Source organism: Mustela nigripes, chromosome 17 (genome assembly GCF_022355385.1).
Source record: "Mustela nigripes isolate SB6536 chromosome 17, MUSNIG.SB6536, whole genome shotgun sequence".
Taxonomy (NCBI): domain Eukaryota; kingdom Metazoa; phylum Chordata; class Mammalia; order Carnivora; family Mustelidae; genus Mustela; species Mustela nigripes.
In genome coordinates, this window is record NC_081573.1 from 16,289,587 (window position 1) to 16,311,925 (window position 22,339).

Sequence of the window (22,339 nt, forward strand, 5' to 3'; positions counted from 1 at the left end):
ATTTAAGAAACAAAGAAAGAAAAAAGAGACAAAAAAGACTCAAATATACAGAACAAACTGGTGGTCATCAGGGGAGAGATCAGCAGGAGGATGGATGAAATAGATTAATAGTGGATGAAATAGATTAACAGATTAATCCCTGGATGAAAGGGATTAACAGTACATTTATTGTGATGAGCACTGAGTAATGTATAGAATTGTTGAATAAATTTATTGTACACCTGAAACTAATATTACACTGTATGTTCATTGAACTAGAATTTTAAAAAATTTAAAGTCCTCTTTCATAAAAATTGGCTTAATAATTTAAAAAATTGGATCAATGGAATTTAAATTTAAATTTAATTGTTTAAATTAAATTAATTGTAATTGTAAATTACATTAATTTGCATTAATTGTGATTATGATTAATTTAATTACAAATTAAATTAATTGTAAATTAAATTTAAATTTAATTGTTTTTTAAAACAATTTTTAAAAATGGATCAATAACCTAAATATAAGCGCTAACCCATAAAACTATTTTTTTGAAGATTTTATTTATGTATTTGAGAGAGAGAGTGCAAGGGCAGGGGTACAAGCAGGGTAGAGGGGCAGAGGGAGAAGCAGACTCCTCAGTAAGCAGAAAGCCCAATGCAGGGCTTGATCCCAGGACCTAAGGCAAACACTTAACCAACTGAGACACACCACTGTCCATATTAAAACTCTTTCAAGAAAACATAGGGATTTATAAATCTTTATGACCTTGGAATTGGCTATCTATTCTTAGTAATCATACTATTTCCAAGTACTTGACAAATATTACTTGTACTCTGAAAAGTATAAGTAATAAAAAATACATTTTAATTCATCAAAGTCAAAGGTTTTGTGCTTCAAACAGCTAAAGGTGTTTTATGGGATGAAGAAAACTTTGAAACTAGAGAGAGCTGATATATGCACAACATTGTGAAGATAGATTAAATACCATGGATTTTACACTAACTACAACTGAATTGTACACTTTAAAATAGTTAACTATTATGTGAATTCACCTAAATAAGAAAAACCTTTGGGGAAAAAAAGGCAAAAGAAAACTGGAATGAGAAGCTGTAGTTTCTTTAGTAATTAAGATATTATAAGTTAAATCCATAATGACAGATCACTATAAATACATCAGATAAAAAGTGTAAGGATTCCAAATCTTGGCAAAGATATGAAGCAGTAGGTGAACATATGCTGTTAGAAACAGAATCTCACAGAACCACTCTGAAATAGTTTGTTATTATTAAGGTTAATATACAAAGCCCTATGATTCAGCAATTACACTCCTAGGAAAAACATTTCCTAGAATGTTTACAGCAACAGTTTTTATTAAGACCAAATAGATGAAAACCATAATATCCACAAAAAACATATACTACAGTAAAGTATGACATAGTCGTACAGCTATTGACATGAACTAGCACACAGCAGTGAAAATCAAGATACATCTGAATTATTCCACATTAATTAATTTTTAAAATATTAAATACAAAATTAACAAAACACACAGTATGATTTAATTTATAAAAAGTTTAGAAGCAGGCAAAATTATAAAACATTCCTTAGGTTGTTACAAAAAGTTGGTAAAATGGATGTCTATAATAGCAGAGGAGATACTTTTACTGAAGTCTTTTTAATGGTTACACTTCAGTAGGAAATAAAAAAAGATTAATTTTCTTTGGGCAGGCAGAGGGATGTGAGGTAACAGCAAAGTATTTTTTAAACTGCATGATAGTTATATGGGTTATTCTTTCAAAAAAAATTTTTTTGGTCAATATTACTGAGTTGTTTCTGTGAGGGTGTTTTTTTTTTTAAGATTTTATTTATTTATTTGAGAGAGAGAGATAGTGAGAGAGAGCATGAGTGGGGAGGAAAGGGAGAAACAGACTCCTGCCGAGCAGGGAGCCCAATACAGGGCTCAATCCCAGGACCCAGGGATCATGACCTGAGCCAGAGGCAGATGCTTACCTGGCTGAGTCACCAGGAGCCCCTGTGAGGGTGTATTATAATGAGTTCAACATTTAAATAAGTAAACTGACTTGTGAATAAATGACTGAGTAAAGCAGATTGCCCTTCGTAATGTGGGTGGGCCTCATACAATCAACTGAGGCCTGAACAGAACAAAAGTCTGAAACCCCAATGAATATAGGGAATTTTTCCTGCATGACTGCTTTCTAGATGGACATCCATTTTCTTCCTGCATTTAGACTCCAACTGAAACAGCAGCACTTTCCAGATCTCAAGCTTACTGGCCTTTGGACTGGAATGCTACCATCAGCTCTTCTGGTTCTCTAGATTGTGGATTGTAGATCTTAGGGCTTGTCAACCTCCATTATTGCATGACACAATTCCTTATTATATATTTATATATTTTTCCTATTGGTTTTGATTCCCTGGAGAACCCTGTCTAATCTCCCTCCTCTTCAGCAATGTATATATATACACATACATATCTGGATATATATGTATGTGCATGCTGTTTAATTAAGAATCATTGTACATGTACAGCACTGTTAGGTGAAACTAATCTTTTTTGGTTTTTCTTAGTACAACTGAAAAGAAGAGTTTGAGAAGATTCAAGAAAACTGCCTTTCCCTAAGTGAGAATAAACTTCCATTTTGTCCATGATATGTTAGTTAATTTAATTTTCTTATACCTTTCCTGGAGATTTAGATCCAAACTATCTTGCTTAAGAATCATTAACTCTGAAGTCTGACAAGCCAGCTTTCAATCCAGGTCCTAAAATCTAGGTCCCAACACTTATGTCCTTGGGAAAATTATTTGCCCTACTAAAACTCACTTTTCTCCTCTATAGAATATTGGCAAAAAATCTACAGTTTACAAGGTATTATATATAGTGCCTTGCACATAATAAGGCTCAAGAAATGGCATTTTCGGGGCACCTGGGTGGCTCAGTGGGTTATGCCTCTGCCTTTGGCTCAGGTCATGATCTCAGAGTCCTGGGACTGAGCCCTGCATCAGGCTCTCTGCTGAGCAGGGGGCCTGTTTCCTCCCCTCTCTCTGCCTGCCTCTCGGCCTACTTGTGATATCTGTCTGTTGAATAAATAAACAAAATCTTAAAAAAAAATAAGAAGAAAGAAAAGAAATGGCACTTTCATTTATCAATTATCCCTATCTTATTATGCTATATGGTTATTTTGTGTAAGTCCACAAAATCATAATAAAAAGTATTCTGTTAGACATTTCATCCAGTGAATTATCAGATAATGTATTACTTTTTTGTTCCTGATTCTCTATTATAATTATATCAGAACTTAATTTTAAATCTTGTTGTTTTGGGGCACGTGGGTGGCTCAGTCATTAAGCATCTGCCTCTGGCTGAGATCATAATCCTAGGGTCCTGGGGTCAAGTCCCACATTGGGCTCCCTGCTCTGCAAAGAGCCTGCTTCTTCCTCTCCCAGTCCCCCAGCTTGTGTTCCCTCTCTCGCTGTCTCTCTCTTTGTGTCAAATAAGAAAATAAAATTTTTAAAAAAGAAAGATTGGTTTAAAAAAAATCTTGTTGTGTGGGGTGCCTGGGTGCTCAGTGGGTTAAAGCCTCTGCCTTCGGCTCAGGTCATGATCCCAGGGTCCTGGGATGAGCCCCGTATCTTCTCGGCAGGGAGCCTGCTTCCCTTGCTCTCTCTCTGCCTGCCTCTCTGCCTACTTATGATCTCTGTCTGTCAAATAAATAAATAAAATCTTTTAAAAAAAAAATCTTGGGTTTATGAGGCGCATGGGTGGCTCAGTGGGTTAAGCCTCTGCCTTTGGCTCAGGTCATGATCCCAGGCTCAGGTCATGATCTCAGCATCCTGGGATCAAGTCCTGCATCTAGATCTCTGCTCAGCAGGGAACCTGCTTCCCCTCTGTCTCTCTGCCTACTTGTGATCTCTGTCTGTCAAATAAATAAATAAATAATATTATATATATAAATTTTTTTAAAGATTTTTATTTATTTATTTGACAGAGAGAGATCACAAGTAGACAGAGAGGCAGGCAGAGAGAGAGAGGAAGGGAAGCAGGCTCCCCGCCGAGCAGAGAGCCCGATGTGGGACTCGATCCCAGGACCCTGAGATCATGACCTGAGCCGAAGGCAGTGGCTTAACCCACTGAGCCACCCAGGCGCCCCATATATATAAATTTTAAAATCTTGTTGGGTTTTAAGATGTCACAACTTTATAAAAAGATTTAACATATACATATATATAAATGGCAATATATGGCAAGCATATCAATACTGGGGAAGGGTATGCTACATTCTTCTTTTATGTTTGAAATCTACATATGATTTGAGAAATCAACAAATTCCTCCTTAGGGAAGTCATCTTTCTTGGATGTCTCTAAACTCCTTTTTCTGACTGCACCAAAGAGCCAAAAGAGGTTATTCTCTATAAATAGTGCTGTATCCCTAGAGTTAAAATACATTGCCTGAAGTTGTAATGGGTCATCACTGTTGGCTTCTGTTCCAGAGACCTAGATCTAGTTAACTTTCTTTTAAAACTGTATTTATTTAAGTAATCTCTACACCCAACATGGGGCTCAAACTCAGAACCCGAAGATCAAGAGTCTCAGGCTCTTCCAACTGAGCAGCCAGGTGTTCCTAGATCTGTAGAACTCTTAGAAAAACCAGTTGGTGTTCACTGGTTCAGTTAGTAAGGCTCTCAAATGTCTTATCCTTCCCAAAGGTTCCATTTGATAATACAATAATCGGTGAACAGAGATTGATCTAATTTTAAAGTAGCATCATGTCATGATGTATTTGATCTTTTTTTTTTTTTTTTTTGGCTTTGGTTTATTTTTTATCTTTCCCTTTCAGAGAAAAGCACAGTCAACTTCACCCAGTCTTAATGTATAATATACATTAAGGAATTATCCTTTATTTTTGAAAAAAGGCAAGATGAATATTTAGAAAATTGTTAGAGCTTAACTATACTTTCCTTTGCCTTTTTTAAAAAAGATTTTATTTATTTTTTTGAGAGAGAGAGAATGACAGAGAGAGAGCATGAGAAGTGGGAGGGTCAGAGGGAGAAGCAGACTCCCTGCCCAGCAGGGAGCCCGATGCGGGATTCAATCCCGGGACTCCAGGATCATGACCTGAGCTGAAGGCAGTCACCCAACCAACTGAGCCACCCAGGCGTCCCTTCTTTGTCTTTTTGCAAGAAGTATTTGTGTTATATAAAAAGGACACCCTCCTGGGCGTATTTCATGGTCTCTTGGACATAGCACCGTGTTGTTGAAGGTACACAAAAGGGCAACAGACAGTGCTCTATATTTCAAATTTATTTTCTCATCTCTTGCAGACCTGGGGGTGGATACACTTCATGAAATTCAAATCTAGAAAATATATATATATATATATATATATATATATATATATATATGATTTTATTTATTTACTTGTCAGAGAGAGAGAGACAGCACGAGCGAGCATAGGCAGACAGAGCGGCAGGCAGAGGCAGAGGGAGAAGCAGGCTTCCTGCCAAGCCAGGAGCCCGATGTGGGACTCGATCCCAGGACACTGGGATCATGACCTGAGCCAAAGGCAGCCACTTAACCAACTGAGCCACCCAGGCGTCCCTAGAATATATTTTATACATGCCTGAATGTACAAAACTTTTAACTTCAAATTAAAAAAAAAAAAACAACAGAGTACATTCCCCAGTTTATCTGATAAAACTGACAAAGCCATGATGCCAAATAAGAAAATGACTATAAAAGAATAATTTCAGGCTGATCTAACTTATGAACATAGATATAAAACTTGAAAATAAAATTCTAGTAAATTAAATACAGTAAGTAATAAAAAAGAAAACATTATACCTAAGTTTATTTTATTTAAGAAAGGTAAGATTCCTCTAACATTAGAAAATATATTAACATAATTAACTTTATTAACAAATTAAAGAGAAAAAGCACAATTATCTCTAATAAACAATAATTTGATGAAAGTCAACATCTAATTATTAAAAAGAAAAAACTTTAAAAACTGTAAGTAGAAGGAAATTTCCTTGTACTGATGAATAGTACCTATAAATACAGGGAAGAACAGACGAAATGATGAAATAGTAAGTACATATCCTTAAAAGTGAATATCCTTAAAAGCATATAGGGGCACCTGGGTGGCTCAGTGGGTTAAGGCCTCTGCCTGCGGCTCAGGTCATGATCCCAGGGTCCTGGGATCGAGCCCCGCATCAGGCTCTCTGCTCAGTGGACAGCCTGTCTCTCCCTCTTTCTCTGCCAGCCCCTCTGCCTACTTGTGATCTCTCTTTGTCAAATAAAAAAAAAAGTTGTGGCATATAAAATATATAAACCACTGGAAAGTAAAGAAATAAAACTGATGTTTGCAGATCTTATGATTGTCTACAAGGAAGAAAATATAAAAGATTCTCTAACAGGTTGGTTGTTGTATTTCATAAAAGATTTTACAGAACTTTTAGATCAACCAGGAAACAAAGACTAACTGCATCTGTACATACAAGCAACAAAGTTAGAAAAATATATTTTATTTGGGGTTATCTGGCTGGCTCAGTCAGTAGGGTGGAAAACTCTTGACGTTGGGATTGTGGGTTTGAGCCCCATGTTGGGTACAGAGGTAACTTGAAAAAAATAAAATATAATATAAAAAAGAAAAAGAAAACACATTTTATTCACAAGTAGTGTCAATGAAAAATACTTAGAAATGTATTTGATGTGAACAGAATTATAAAAGTGGACTGAGATATTAAACAACATCTAAATATATGGAAATGTCATTTCTTATTAAAAGGAAACATCAATTTTGCAAAGCCATCAATTCTCCTGAGTAATCTATATAATTTACTGCAGTTGTAGCCAAAATCCCAAGTTTTTCAAGGATCTTGACAAGATCATTTTCTAACTTATATACAGAAGCCTACGGGACACTCTTTAAAAATTAAGCTGGAAGGACTTGCTCTATCAAATGTCAAGACTTACTACAAACCAATACTCACTGAGTGTGGCAATGGTTCAGAGAAAAAATTAGATAAGTATGGCACAGGAGACTGGGCCAGGAATACACTCACACACATATGGAAACTTATGATCAGACAATCCTGGCACTGCAACTCTTCCAGATTAAAGAAAACTAAAAGAGAGATGATACTAAATTCAGTGTGTGATCCTAGACTGTATCCCAGACAGTGCCTGAGGAAGAGAGGATGAGGGCACAGTGAAGTGTTAAAAAGAACATTAGGACCAGTGAAAAATCTTGAATATAGACTATTTAAAAAGAGTTCTGAGTAATTGTTTAAATTTATTTTAGTAAGTGTACTGTGCTCATGTGAGCGAATACTCTTGCTCTGAGGAAATAACACACTGACATGTTTAAAGGTGAAGAAGCAAATGTCCACCACTTATTTTTAAATAGTTTAGGTAAAATGTGTGCATTTTGTATGTGTGTTTGGGCACATGCATACATAGAGAGAACAACTACATGCACATACAAGAATGATCATGCAAATGAGCTAAAAGTAAACTGTTGGTGAATATGAGTAAAGAGTACCCAAGAATACTTTATACTGTTCTTGTAACTTTTCTACAAGCTTGAATTTTTTTTTTAAGATTTTATTTATTTATTTGACAGAGAGAGCACAAGAAGGCAGAGAAGCAGGCAAAGAGAGAGGGGGAAGCAGGCTCCCTGCCAAGCAGAGCCCGATTTGGGGCTCGATCCCAGAACCCTGGGATCACAACCTGAGCCAAAGGCAGAGGCTTAACCCACTGAGCCACCCAGGCCCCCTGAAAGTTTGAATTTAATCAAAACTTAAAAATCATCCAAAACAAGCCATATTATTAAATAATTCTCATGTTAAATAGAAAACTAAATAGAAATATAAAACACCTAGAAATGAAGTGAAAAAGAGAGCAATATATATATAAAACCTAGACACAGGAAAATTACAAGAAAAAATTAGTAACATTAAACTTTTAAAAATAAAATAAAACTAATTGGAATTCAATATTGTAACAAAATAGCAGGAGAGGATTAATTAAGACAAAATAGAATACAAAAATTCTAAAATTGTGGGGCACCTGGGTGGCTCAGTAGGTTAAGCCTCTGCCTTCGGCTCGGGTCATGATCCCGGGTTCCTGGGATCGAGCCCCGCATCGGGCTCTCTGCTCAGCAGGGAGCCTGCTTCCTCCCCTCTCTCTCTCTCTGCCTGCCTCTCTGCCTACTTGTGATCTCTGTCTGTCAAATAAATAAAGTCTTTAAAAAAAAATTCTAAAATTGTAAGATTCGCAAAACTCAAAACTTGCTTTTGAAAAGCATGAAGAGAAGTGAGTTGGGGGATTTCAGAGGGGAAGACAAAGCATAAGAGACTGTGGACTCTGAGAAACAAATTGAGGTTTTGGAGGGTCAGGGGTGGGGGGTTGGGTCAGCCTGGTGGTGGGTATTATGGAGGGCATGTATTGCATGGAGCTCTAGGTGTGGTGCATAAACAATGAATTTTGGAACACTGAAAAAAAATAAAATAAAATTTAAAATTAAGAAAGAAAGAGAGAGAGAAGGAAGGAAGGAAGGCAGGCAGGCAGGCAAGCATGAATAGGGGCACCTGCGTGGCTCAGTCATTAACCATCTGCCTTTGGCTCAGGTCATGATCCCAGGGTCCTGGGATCGAGCCCCACATCAGGCTCTCTGCTTGGCAGGGAGCCTGCTTCCCCCTCTCTCGCTGCCTGTCTCTCTGCCTACTTGTGATCTCTCTCTTTGTCAAATAAATAAATAAAATCTTAAAAAGAAAAAGAAAAAATTAGCCCTCTGTCCCTATTTGTTGCAAGTATTTTTCTGCACCTCATTCATGTAGCCATAAATTAACAGAAAGTGGAGAAACAGGTTCTGTCAGAAAGCTAGGCATACTATGAAGTGAACAAGTTATTGTGAAGTTTAACTTGTAAATATTTACTGAAAAATTTACTGAATTTTAAAATATGTGTACTCTATTGTTTCCATAATTTCACTTTTAGTATATACCTTAGAGAAGGCCTATATATAAACATTCATCGGAACAGTGATTGCTACAGTGATAACTATAGGAAACTAAATATTTAAAAACAAAAAAAAAAAAAGATTAAACATACCAGAGTACTACAAAATATGGCCTTACATGAAACAATTTTTTTTAAAAGATTTTATTTATTTATTTGAGAGAGAGAGGGGATGAGAGAGAGACTACAAAGGTGGGGAGGGTCAGAGGGAGCAGACTCCCCACTGAGCAGGGAACCTGATGTGTGACTCGATCCCGGGACTCCAGGATCATGACCTGGGCCGAAGGCAGTGGCGCAACCAACTGAGCCACCCAGGAGCCCTTACATGAAGCAATTAAAATAAGGTAGTTATGTGTACAATTGTGTAGTTATGTGTACAATTCTCCACACAGAATGAAAAAAGGAAGTTTCCGAATGGTAACAATAACTGGTAACAATAACTACCAAATGACTGAAGTGAATGTTCTAAGAATCCTATTCTAAGGATTTTATTCCTATTCTAAGGATTTTACATGAACCAACTCAAACCCTATAATGCAGTTACTTTCCACATTTTGCAGCCTATACTTATAATTCTTTTTATATAGCTATACTTTTATGTGACAAAACAGTACCACATACATGCATGCATATATTTAAATGCATAGAATAAAGGTAAAAAGAATAAATAATTAACTTAGAAAAGTGGCTACCTTTGAGTACTCTGGGTAGATACCTGGGAATGGGGACTATGGTCACATGGGATGTGAGTCCCCCCATAACATATAAATTATTTTTATAAAAAAGTATTTAATTATGATTTAACTAAAAATACAATTTAAAAAGGAAAACACTAGGGGAACCTGGGTAGCTCAGTGGGTTGCCTCTGCCTTCACCTCAGGTCATGATCTCAGGGTCCTGGAATTGAGTCCCACATCAGGCTCTCTGCTCAGCGGGGAGCCTGTTTCTCCCTCTCTCTCTGCCAGCCTCTCTGCCTCCTTGTGATCTCTCTCTCTGTCAAATAAATAAATAAAATCTTTTTTTTTTTTTTAAAAAAGGAAAACACTAGCATTTAGGCTAAGGAGATACTTGTTTATAAAGGCAAGTTTGTAAGCAAACCATATTCAACAAAATGGGCTTGATAAGATGCCAACACTACGAGACCATTACAGCTCATAGTAAAGACAAGTGTGTAAAAGGCTGACAGTTGTTCATAATGTATTCTGGCATGATAAAGATGGGTTACAGGTCAGTGGCCATAGTAAGATCACATTAAAGAAAGAATTCTTTTATTTTTTAAAGATTATTTATTAAATATTATATATTATATAATATATTATGATATGTTATATATAATAATATATAATTATAAAATATATTATTATATATTAATGTAATAAATAAAATAAAAATAAATGGTGTTGGAAAAACTAGACAGCCACATGCAAAAGAATGAAACTAGATTACCATCTTAGACTATACAAAAAATTAACTCATAATGGATAAAAGACTGGAACGTAAAACCTGAAACCGTAAAACTCCTAGAAGGAAAGAGAGGCTGTTAGCTCCTTGACATTGGTCTTAGATATGATTTTTTGGATATAACTCCACAAGCAAAGGCAACAAAAGCAAAAATAAATTGGGTGGACTATATCAAACTAAAAAGCTTCTGACTAGCAAAGGAAATCAACAAAATAGGTAACCTCCTGAAGGGGAGAAAATATTTACAAATTATATACCAGATTAGAGGGCAAATGATAATATATAAGGAAGTAATACAACTCAATAGCAAATAAACATTCTGATTTTAAAAATGGGCAGAGGTTCTAAATTACATTGCTCCAAAGAAGACATACAGATGTCCAAGAGTATGTGAAATGATGCTCAATATTACTAACCATCAGGGAAATGCAAATCAAAACTACAATGAGATATCATCTTACAACTGTTAAGAGTGGCTATTATCAAAAAGATAAGAAATAATGTGTGAGAAGGATATGGAGAAAAGGGAACCCTTTTGCCATGCTGATAGGAACATATATTGGTGTAGCCACTATGGAAAACAGTATAGAGATTTCTTAAAAAATTAAAAATAGAATTACCATATGATCCAGCAATTCCACTTCTGAGGATTTACCCAAAGAAAATGAAAACACAAATTCAGAAAGATATATGCACCCCCATGTTCACTGCAGCATTATTTGCAATAGCCAAGATATGGAAACAATCTGCGTGACCAGCAATGGAAGAATAAAGATTACTGGAATATTATTCAGTCATAAAAAGAATGAAATTTTTTCCATCTGTGACAACATGGATGGACCTTAGTGTTATTATGCTAAGTGAAATATGCCAGAAAAAATAAATACCATATACTTTCACTTACATGTGGAATTTAAACTAACAAATAAAAGTCAAGCTTGTAGACACAGAGAACAGGTTGGTAGTTGCCATAGACTGGGGCTGGGGGTGCAAAATGCGTAAAGGGTTCAAAAGGTACAAACTTCCAGTTATAAAACAAATTAGTCAGGGGCGCCTGGGTGGCTCAGTGGGTTAAGCCTCTGCCTTCGCCTCAGGTCGTGATCCCAGGGTCCTGGGATGGAGCCCCACATTGGGCTCTCTGCTCAGCAGGGAGCCTGCTTCCCCCTCTTTCTCTGCCTGCCTGTCTGTCTACTTGTGATCTCTGTCTGTCAAATAAATATATAAATAATCTTAAAAAAAAAACAACAAATTAGTCATGGGTAGTAAATAATACTGCACTGTATATTTGAATGTTGCTAATAAACTAAATCTTAAAAATCCTTATCACAAGATAAAACTACATATGGTAATGGATATTAACTAGACTTCCTGTGGGGTCATTTCAAAACATATACAAATACCAAATCATTACATTGTACTTCTGAAGCTAATATAAGGTTACATGTCATTTATACCTCAATTTTTTAAAAAATCCTTTAGGAACCATCAAAAGGCCTTTAGTTAAGTGCTTTATTCTGTAATTGATATAGAGGTCCCAAGAATGAAAAGTAGAGGAGAAAGGGAGCTAACATTTATTGAATTTCTTTTTTTAAAAAACATTTTTTTAAATTTATCTATTTGACAGAGAGAGATCACAAGTAGGCAGAGAGAGAGGAGGAAGCAGGCTCTCCATGGAGCAGAGAGCCCAATGCGGGGCTCAATCCCAGGACCCTGGGATCATGACCCGAGCTGAAGACAGAGGCTTTAACTCACTGAGCCACCCAGGCACCCCCATTTATTGAACTTCTGATGTGTACCAAGTGTTCTAGACATATGTTATTTCATTCTCAATATTAAGTGAGAATAAGAATCTCTCATTTACAGGTTAAACAGCTCACAAGTGGTGCAGCTGAAAACAGAAGCCACATCTGATACTAGAGCCCATGCTTTTTACACCATGTTACAGTGAGACTAGCACAGGTAAAATAATCTGAGATATGATTTTTTTTTTATTCTGGAGAAGCCAAAATTTAAACCAAACAGTTAATAAGACTAGATAGCAAAGATGAAAAGGCAAAAACTATCTGATAAAGGACAGGAGAAAGTAGGAGGAAGAGGAAAGTGCAAATAAAAAGGAAATATAATATGGAAAGAATAGTAAAAGGTAACATAAAAAGCAGAACTGATTTGACCAGAATGTTACTAAAATAAACATTTTAGACGATGGATACCTATATCTATATGTAAGGCTATCCATATTTTTTTAATGTTTTAAAGAATTTATTTATTTGGGAGACAGAGTGAGCAACTGAGAGAGAAAGAGCACAAGCTGGAAGTGAGGCAAGGGAGAAAGAGAAACAGGCTCCCTGCCCACGGTTGGGAGGCAGAGGGAGAAAGAGAAGCAGACTCCCTGCCCGATGCTGGCTCCATCCCAGGATGCTAGATCATGACCTGAGCCGAAGACAGATGCTTAACTGACTAAGTCACCCAGGCACTCCTTTTTTTTTTTTAATTTTAAGTAATTTTGACACCCAATGTGGGGCTTCAACTCACAACCCCGAAATCAAGAGTTGCACACCCCATACTGAAAAAATAAAATTAAATTTTAAAAAATTAGAATTTTAAATTAAAAAAAAAAAGCTGCACACTCCACTGACTGAGACAGTCAGGCGCCCCATACCTAATCTTTATATCCCCACTTCTAAAAATGTATTTGAGGAGGCTAAGAATTACAGAATAAAAAATTCTAATCATACACAATTGTCATAGGTAACAGGTACTCAATATCATAAACATAGGCTAAAATTATTACTATGACTGATCATTATTTGAAGTGCTCAGATTCCTGGCAGTCAATGCAAAAGGGAAATACTATACAATGGATTATATGGTTTCTATCTGTCTAGGACTATTTACAGGAGATAAGCAAGATCTTGTTGAAATAACCTTAAGAAGACCTAAAATAACTGAGAGGTTCATATTATTAGAAGATTCACCAAATTTCTACTCAATTATAGATAAAGTACAATTCAATCCAAATCACAAAAGATGCTTGGATGTAACAAAGCTATTTCAAAAAATTTAAATGCAGAGGAACACAAACAGCCAAGACACTCTTGAGGAACAAGAGGTAAGAGGATTTGCTCCATATTACAACATCACTGTGAATAAGATAGCATGATATCGAAGCAAGAAGAGAAAAACTGAGCAATGGAACAGAATATAATGTCCATAAATAGATGTAGACATATATAATCACTTCATTTTTTACTAAAATGGCACTACCGATCAGTGCAGAAAAGATTAACTTTACAAAAATTGATACTGGAACAACTGAATACCTATATGGGGGGATAAAATGGAATTACACCACTACCTACAGAAATCAATTCCAGGTAATGTAAAGACCTACATGTTAGAGTCAAAGACTGGGGAGTTTTTAGAAAGAACATAAGAAAATCTTCATTACCTCAAGGTAGCAGAAAATTTCTTAAATAAACATTAACCACGGAAAAAGATTTCATAACATTTAAATGCTAAACCTCTATTCATCAAAAGGCACAAAAATGAAAAACCAAACCAGAGAAGAAGAAAATAGTCACTATTATACAGAAGACATATATATAGATATCTATATCTATAGCTATATAGACATATAGATACATATGTTTTAATCAGAGAAAAAGAACCCAATTAAAAATTGGAAAAACATTTGAACAAGCATTTTACAAAAGAAGGCAACCAAATGGGCAAGAATTGGTGTCCATTTTCATTGACAATCAAGGAAATACCAATTAACTGTGTGATTAATAACATTAGACATCCACCAAATTGGCAAAAATTTAAAAGTATGATGATGCCAAGGTCTGGCATAGATGTGAAGCAAAAAGAACCTTTATAAACTGCTGATACAAGTAAAAGCTTGCTCAATATTTTTAGAGAACAGTTTGACATTGTCAGTAAAACTGAAGACATACAAACTACATTCCTTACCAATTTAATCACAACTTTAGCATATATGCTAAAGAAATGCAAGCACACATGTACCAAAATATGTGCACAAAATATTTATAGTCACATCACTTGTAACAGTTAAAAACTGGAAGAAAGTCATATATCCATGAAAAGTAGAATGGGTAAACAGTAAATTGTGATGTTACCATGAAAGATAATATATATACAGCAATGGAAAAAGAATGAACTGTAGCTATAGGAAACATGAATGAAGCTCATATTTTTATGAAAAAGGCACAAAAGAATGTCTGTTCATACAAAGAAAACACATAAACTAAACCTTCTATGATTTTGGAATTCATACACTAAAGTTCTAATGAAAGACAAAGAAATGATCACAGTGGCCACCACCAGAGGAACACAATTGTTTGTGAATGTGGAAAGGTATATCAGAGATTTCTTTAGAGATGGTTGTATACTCCCTATTTTGAGTGTTTACAATTATGTATTAAATGACACAAATGAGTAGGATATGCCATTTCTGTATCTAATTTGAGAGCAAAAAAAAAAAAAAGCCACAGGCATTCAAATAAATATGCACTTCTAAAAATGTTTCAAATATTAAATCATGTGGGAAAATACTTAAATATAATTTTATGTAAAATGGCTATAATGGTAAATGCTGAATGAATTTTAAAAATCACATTTTATATATGTACATAAAACAGACCAGGAAGAAAATACCAAAAAATGAGCATTGGTTTTAACTGGGAATTGAAATTTTCTTCAAAAGATGTACTTCTAAAATTATTTAAAATAGTCATGTCTTATTTTTATAAATAGAAAGAAATAGCATTTAAAAAAAAAAGCATAAGGAAAATTAAACCACTTGACAAATTAGTAAGAGAAAATCAGTTGCCTGTGAAGGCTTAGGGTTTGCAGCCAATCCTATATTCTCAAAGGGGAAATTCCAGGATCAAGTCACCGGATGGGAAAGAATTTTCAACAGGAGAAAAAGCAAGTCAAGTCCTGCCAAAGAAAGGGGGATTTCCGGAAACAAGGGGAAACAAACTACCTTGCAGGAGCCTGGTGGATGTTCAACAGCCATTCTTTACTCCACTCTGGAAGCCACTGCGCGCTAATCAAAGCAGAGCTGAGGAAGAAGACAGGAGTCAGGAAATACCAGGTTCTTCTGGGAGCCCAGGTCAACCAACCCCCGCCACGCATAAATGTAGCCAGGCAAGACTATGGCATCCTGTTCAATACCAGCATCAAGACAAGAGCAGGGTCACTGCAGTTCTGGGCAGGTTCTGTCCCTGAGCCCACAGAGGTCCCCCGGGAACGGAGCGCTGGAGTCACAAAGGCAGACAAAGGCGCCCCACAACTACAGTGCTCTACGGACACATAGCCCCACCACCTCACACCACGGGGACACAACGGATTACACATGGTCACACAAGCATACACACCACGGGAACAGAACAGTCACAATCGCAGTCATAGGCACCCCACTCACTCCCAGTCCCACTGCTACACTTCATGGGGACACAGCGACAACAATGAATTGACACGCACCCTACACCAATAATATCACAAATACATACGCCATGGGTAAACACAATCACAGATCTCACAGTTAAGGCATCCCACACCCACAGTTCAGCAAATGGTCATAAACTAACACGCACGGAGAAGACACCCATCTTTAAAAACGCGGTCAAAGAACACTACACTCGCAAAAACCCAGTCACACAATTAAGCCTCATCACACATGAAACAATCATAACCGCAAATCAAGCCCTCCTCCCCGCCCTCACAGTTCCGTACACGCTCACACTGACACAGAGACACAGTCACATTTAGACACACACCCTCCTCACAATCTCCCCTGCTCACCAGGCTCCCCCACACACCCCGGACGGGCCAGAGGTTCCAGCCACCCGGCGCCAACCCCGGGCTCCAGGCCACCTCACCTACGGCTCCTTCGAAGGGTCAGCACCCCTGTACTCTACTTGAAACTACTCGAACGCTACAGCTCCGCAGCAACCAAAGCCGTTTGCCCGAACCCGCCAGAAGATCCCGCCTACTCCTCGGGAGAGGGGCTAGTTCTCGCGGGAGGGAGCACTGAGCCTAGAGGCCTCTGGGAGATGTAGTACAGATGTAGCGACCGGTTGCTTAAAAGCGATCTCCTGGATATCTGGACTCTCCTGTAGCAAAGAGCCTGGACTCAGTCAAAACTGCGTCTTCCGGCTGAGCAGAGCAACGGAGGCTTCTGCGAGTTTCAGCTGATTAGGACTCCGTCGACCAAACTGTAGTCAGCCTCCTCCCAGCCCTTCTCTTGACCAGTCCTTGACCTGCTAACCCTAGTTCTGCAAGAATCCCCCTCCTTTTGATATTTAACCAAGCTCCTCTTAGTAGTTTTCTATCCACTGACTCTTTCACCGTGCCCCTTGGATAAAAATCCCAGCTATTATTAAATACTGAGTTGAGTTCAGTCTCTCTTCTCCATTGCGACAGTCTTCAATAAAGTCTTCCTTACCTGTTTAACTTACCTGGTGCAGGTTTTCGTTGACAAAGCCCCCAGGGCAGCTCTTTGAGGACTCACCCTGCAACACACTGGGCCCTAAGCTTCCTGGGAAATGCAGTCCTGGACTTAGCGATGTACCTGGCCAAGGTAAGCTGGATCCTCTAGGCACTGAGGCGAGGCTCTGGCCGCACTTAAGTGCTTTGGGGGATGATCCTCAGAATTCCGCTTTGCCCTAGGAATACAAACAGATGCTCTTGAGGCAGGATGCTGCGGACCTTGTCAGAGGAACATACCCAAACGGGGACCTGAGCATCTGTGACCAAACCAGCCTGGGGAGTTTGAAAGGGAGGAATCTTCAAGACCAGTCATGTATGTGAAAGTGGACAAAGGAGGTCCTATGTGAGACAGTGGTGAGATTACGTGTGTGACTGGTTGAGGGGGGAGGGAGGATAGTTGAGTGAAAAAGAAACTGCATGTGGATAAAATTGATGAGTGTGACGGAGTGGTGGATCAAGATTATGTGGGGCTTAGGGAGGCTGGAAGGTTACATCATGGGTGTGTGTGGTTGAGGTACTTGAGTGCAGCTAGTGGGACAACAGCGTCTGAATTCCTGCCAGTATGAGTATTTGCATGATTACCTGAATGTAGGTCATCTCAGCATGGGTTCCTGAGGTGGGGGAGGAATCTGAATCCTACAAGCCTCATTTTCTCTTCAAATTATTAATAGTGTGTGTCTTCCTGGAGCTTTGATTTTTAAGAGGGAAAACCTAAATTTTAATTTATATAATAAATAACTTTAGCATTTTTATATAAACGCTAAAGATTCCAACCATTTGTTCTGGAATAGAATAACAAATCAGTATGACGTATTAAACGGGGCAGATTTTGCTATAGGGGTACCTGTTTTGTCTATAACCTTGCCCCATTTACTCTTTTCTGTTTTTTGAGAGTCATTGGTAGGGTAAATGTTCGGAGATGTAATTGTTCAATTCAACCAGAAGTACCAACCACAATTAAAAGATGTTCAGAGGATGCTGTACAGGGATGTGATGCTGGCGAACTAGAGCAACCTGGTCATATTAAACATGGATAGCTCACTGTATAATTCAACTTTTGAAAGTGAAGTGTTGTCTCTTTTCCATTTCTGAAATATTTAGAACCTTTACATAGCATAATAGATTCAGCTTTGAGATAACAAGTTTCAGGTATCCTCAAGCCCTCTGCCATATAATTGTATATGCTCAACCTTTTAAGGTAAAAGGTATCTACTTTATTCCTCTTTATGTGGTGACTTTGGGGATGGTGCTTGAATTAAAATTCAGTCTTGTGTCATTTTCCTATATATAGGCTATCACATCACCAAACTGGATAAAATCTTTAAGTTGGAACAAGAAAAGAGGCCATGGGTAGTGAAGAGAGGAAATGTAAATGAAGTTCTCTCCAAGTGAGTTACTGAGAACCAGGCAGATATGCTTGGGTTAAGGCAGAACACAGATGTTCAGTGAGAGAGCTGACACCACTGAAATGTTTTTCAGGCTTTTCTTTATAGGCCCTACTCTCCTTGAGTCTTAGCTGATGTGAATCCTTCTGTCATCATTCTTCTTCCATCAGTGCCCTTTTTTATTTAAGTAATCCTAGAGGACCATATTCTCTTCATTGTCATAGTCTACATATGAGGTCAGTCCTTCACAAATCTTCAGTCTTGGATGCCTGGCTCAGTCAGTTAAGCATTTGCCTTCAGCTGGGGTCATGATTCCAGAGTCTTGGGATCAAGTTCCACAGAGTCCTACATCAGTCTCCATGCTCAGTGGGGAGCCTGATTCTTCCTCTGCCTGCTGCTCCCCTGCTTGTGCCCTCTCTCTCTCTCTGATAAATAAATAAATAAAAATTGTTTAATCTTTAGTATTTCAAAACTAGTATTGTTGCACACTGAAGTTTCTTTTTTTTTATTACATTCCATTTTCTATCTTTCTATCACTAAAACTCAGGATTATATTTTACATCTGCATTTCCAATTGTCTCTTATTTCCCATAGCCATATTTCAGCAACTTTCATCACCTCTTGAAGCTACTAGCTTAAAAATGGTTGCTGCTTTCCTCCAGCTCTCTTTTCAGTCAACCTTTTTTATTCACAATTGTCTGTGAAGGAATTATCTCATTCATCTTAAATATTTAAACAAGGTTATAGTGGAAAAAAGTCTCCCTTTCAACAATTTCTCTTTTCCATCTGCATCTACTCTAACTAGTTTCATATATAAAATTCTTTGAGTAATTCTATATTTACAACAACATATCTATGTATATAAAGCCCCTCATCTTTATTTTTCACAAATGTTAGTATACTATAAAACATCTAGGTTTTTTTACTCACTATTATTTCTTAGAAGACATCCCATATTAATACATATTTATTATTCTTTTGTATGGTGGTATTGTGTTTTGTGGTAGGGAAATTGTCATACTTTAATAGCATATAAGTGACTATTTAGTATGTTTTCAGGTTTCTACAATTCTGGAATAATATATATACTTGGTTTTGTATAGATGTGTATGCACTTTTGTAACAAATTCCTTTAAGAAGTGCTGGGCCAGAGGTTATGTATAAATATTTGCAATCCACATAAGATGAATCACTTTCCATTTCCACCAAAAAATTTATGAGAGTGCCTATTTCCTGTTCTGGTCAAACACTGTATTTCTTCATTTAGCAGCTCAGTGTGACCTAGTGAGTCCTTTATCTGTGCCAGGTTCTATTCCATTCCAAGCATCGGTGAACAAAATGCCAAATTTCCTTTCCTCAAGGAGTTTACATTCTAGTCAGGGAAAGTGGCCAATGAATGTGTAAATGAAATATATAGCATTCCAGATAAAGGTAAACTCTGTAGAGATAAGGAAAGCTTAAAAATGAGATAGTACCAAAGAAATTACATTTTTTAAACTTTTATTTATTTAAGTAATCTCTACACCTAATGTAGGGCTTGAACTCACAACCCTGGGATCAAGAGTAGCATGCTTTTCTGACTGAGATAGCCAGGCAACCTGGGTGTTGTAATTTTATTGTATTTTATTTTATTTTGGGAATTGCAATTTTAAATAGAATAGTTAGGAAAAGCTTAACTAAGAAGAAAATATTTGAGCAAACCAAAAGGAAGGAGTAGCAACATTTGAACATATTTGGATAAAGCAAATTTATAAACAGAGAAAACACTAAAACATAAATGATATGGGTTGGGTACAAGCCTGTATATTCAAGGAGCAGCAGGGGGTCTGCTTGGGATCCTTTCCCTCTCCCTCTGTGTGCCATGCATGCGCAAGCATTCTCTCTCTTTCAAATGAATAGATAGATAATCTTTTTTTAAAAACTATGGAATGAGCAAGCTTTAGGGGGAGATGAAGAATTTTGTCTTTAATCTCCTAAAGCACTGAGATAGTCCATGTTAAAGAGAAACATTTGCATGTTGTCAGTACCTAGGTATCATTTATAGTAGCAAGAGGATGAGAATTCTAGGGAAATCTATTAGGGTAAGACTAAATATAGTAACATGTTGTAGTGGGTTGAATAGTGGCACCCCATAGCTATGTCCATATCCTAACCCCCAAGATCTGTGAATGTGACCTTGAGGTAGTTTTGGGTGACGTTGGGGTCCAGAGTCAATGGCTAAGAAATAATTCTTATTAAAGCATGGGGACAGGACCTGTGGCAGAAAGGGATGCATTGCAAGTGGAAGGGGTGAATGATTATATACTTGGGAGTTGGGGGAGGTAAGGAAAAGGGAGGTTACCAAAAGGATTTTCTATCTCAAGTATTTGTTGGTGGGCTGCCAGTCTAAAGAAATTTAATTTTGTTTACATTCCCTTTTGCCTCTGTTTCCCACATCACTCGGGGAGGGGAAGGTGATGTTAGGGTTCTAGGAAATTGAGTTATAGGTCTCTTAAAGTTAGGTTATTGATAAGAATGATTTTTCTTGATTATCACTAAGACATTTATAAATTGATGGAAATCTTGTCCTGAAGAACTGTGATCTTTATCAGTTAACCATTTGTTTTTCCTTTCCCTTAGTTTCAGGGCAGCCAGAAGTGCCTGAGGAATGTCAATATATCCCACCAGGGAGTTAGGGGTGGGACCATGTCAGCTTGTGCTTTGTCCTCAGCTTTGTCCTTTTGCTCCCTCATCAACCTTACTTGGTAAAAGGGTCTTTGCAGATGAAATTAAGTTAAGGATCTCTATGTGAGATTACCTGGATTACCTGTGTGTAACCTAAATCCAATTTCAAATGTCTTTATAAGAGAAGATGAAAAGACATACAAGAGAAGGCCATGTAAAGACAGAGGTGAAGATTGAAGTTATGCAGCAACAAGCTAAGGACCCCTGAGTTTAGTTCTTTTTTTTTAATCTCGGGATCATCTTGATTTTTTTCCCCTGTCTTTTCATAGGTCTTAAAAATTTTTGTTGTTGTTGAAAGTAAGACATTTTGTTTAGGACAGTAGGGTGCAGAAAAGCCTTAACCTAGTAGAACTGAGAATTCTTATCCTTAGAAGGTTTGCTTGCACAGTTAGTGCTTGGCTTGCATCTAGAATTTAGTTTTCCAGAGGGAGGTCCTGCCATCCGGATAAGAGTGGCTCACTATGCCTGTTTGTGCAAATCACACAGTTTATATTAAACACCTGCTTTCCTTCTGAAATTCTCGTATGCACACTTGGTAGAAGCTGCTTATGTGACCAGCCCACAATAAAAACTCTAAGTACTGAGTCTCTAATGAGCTTCTTCCCTGGTCGGCAACATTTCACATGTTTTGTCGCAACTTGTTGCAAGGGAAATTAATATCTTGTGTGACTCCACTTGGAAAGGATCCTGGGAACTATGCATCTGGTTTTTCCTGGACTTTACTCCATGCATCTTTCCTCTTTGCTAATTTTGCTTTGTATTGTTTCACTGTGAGTTCTCCTAGTGAATCATTCAACGTTGGAGGGAGTATTGATCTTTTGGTCCCACAACACAGTAGTAACTGAGGAAAATAATTTTCATCCCTGAATGGGCACACTATTCCTTTGGCAAAGCCTTTAGTGTGGAGTTTTAAGTTAATTCAATGAAGAGTTTTAACAACTAGCAAGATAAATTCATACAGTTTGATTTGCACTTATATAAATTTCAAAGAAATTTAGTGATCTAAATAGGTAACTAACAACCAAGATATTTGTGGGGTCCCCCAATCCAATGGGGGCCACCAAATGTGGGGTAATCTGGTGGAAGCCAGATGCACAGGCAGTGAAAGAATTCACCCAAGGCAGAACAAGGGAGATAGAAGTTTATTGACAGCAAAGCAGACTGCTCTGAGGCTGGGGGGCTGTAGTTATGGGGAGAAGATGAGAAGGTAATGGAAAGTATGAAATTTTCTTTT

General features: G+C 37.4%; 2 protein-coding genes across 4 annotated transcripts in view; both read right to left on the reverse strand.

Moving 5' to 3' along the window:
* Positions 1–15,567, reverse strand: part of LOC132005603 (zinc finger protein 383-like) — a 61,227-nt gene extending 45,660 nt beyond the window's left edge. Inside the window, exon 1 of the mRNA XM_059382909.1 lies at positions 15,489–15,567. Within this exon, the coding sequence (XP_059238892.1) occupies positions 15,489–15,521 (33 nt within the window). The 5' untranslated portion in view covers positions 15,522–15,567. The remainder of the gene's footprint in view (positions 1–15,488) is intronic.
* Positions 1–22,339, reverse strand: part of LOC132005611 (zinc finger protein 345) — a 90,567-nt gene that overhangs the window by 9,931 nt on the left and 58,297 nt on the right. Inside the window, exon 1 of one of the 3 annotated variants that reach the window (XM_059382967.1) lies at positions 15,489–15,568. The exons of 1 other annotated variant lie outside the window; for it this stretch is intronic. The gene's annotated coding sequence lies outside the window, so the exon portion shown is untranslated. Of the gene's footprint in view, positions 1–15,488; positions 15,569–17,091; positions 17,173–22,339 lie in introns of those variants that run through there. One more of the 3 variants, XR_009400852.1, reaches the window with a different exon arrangement.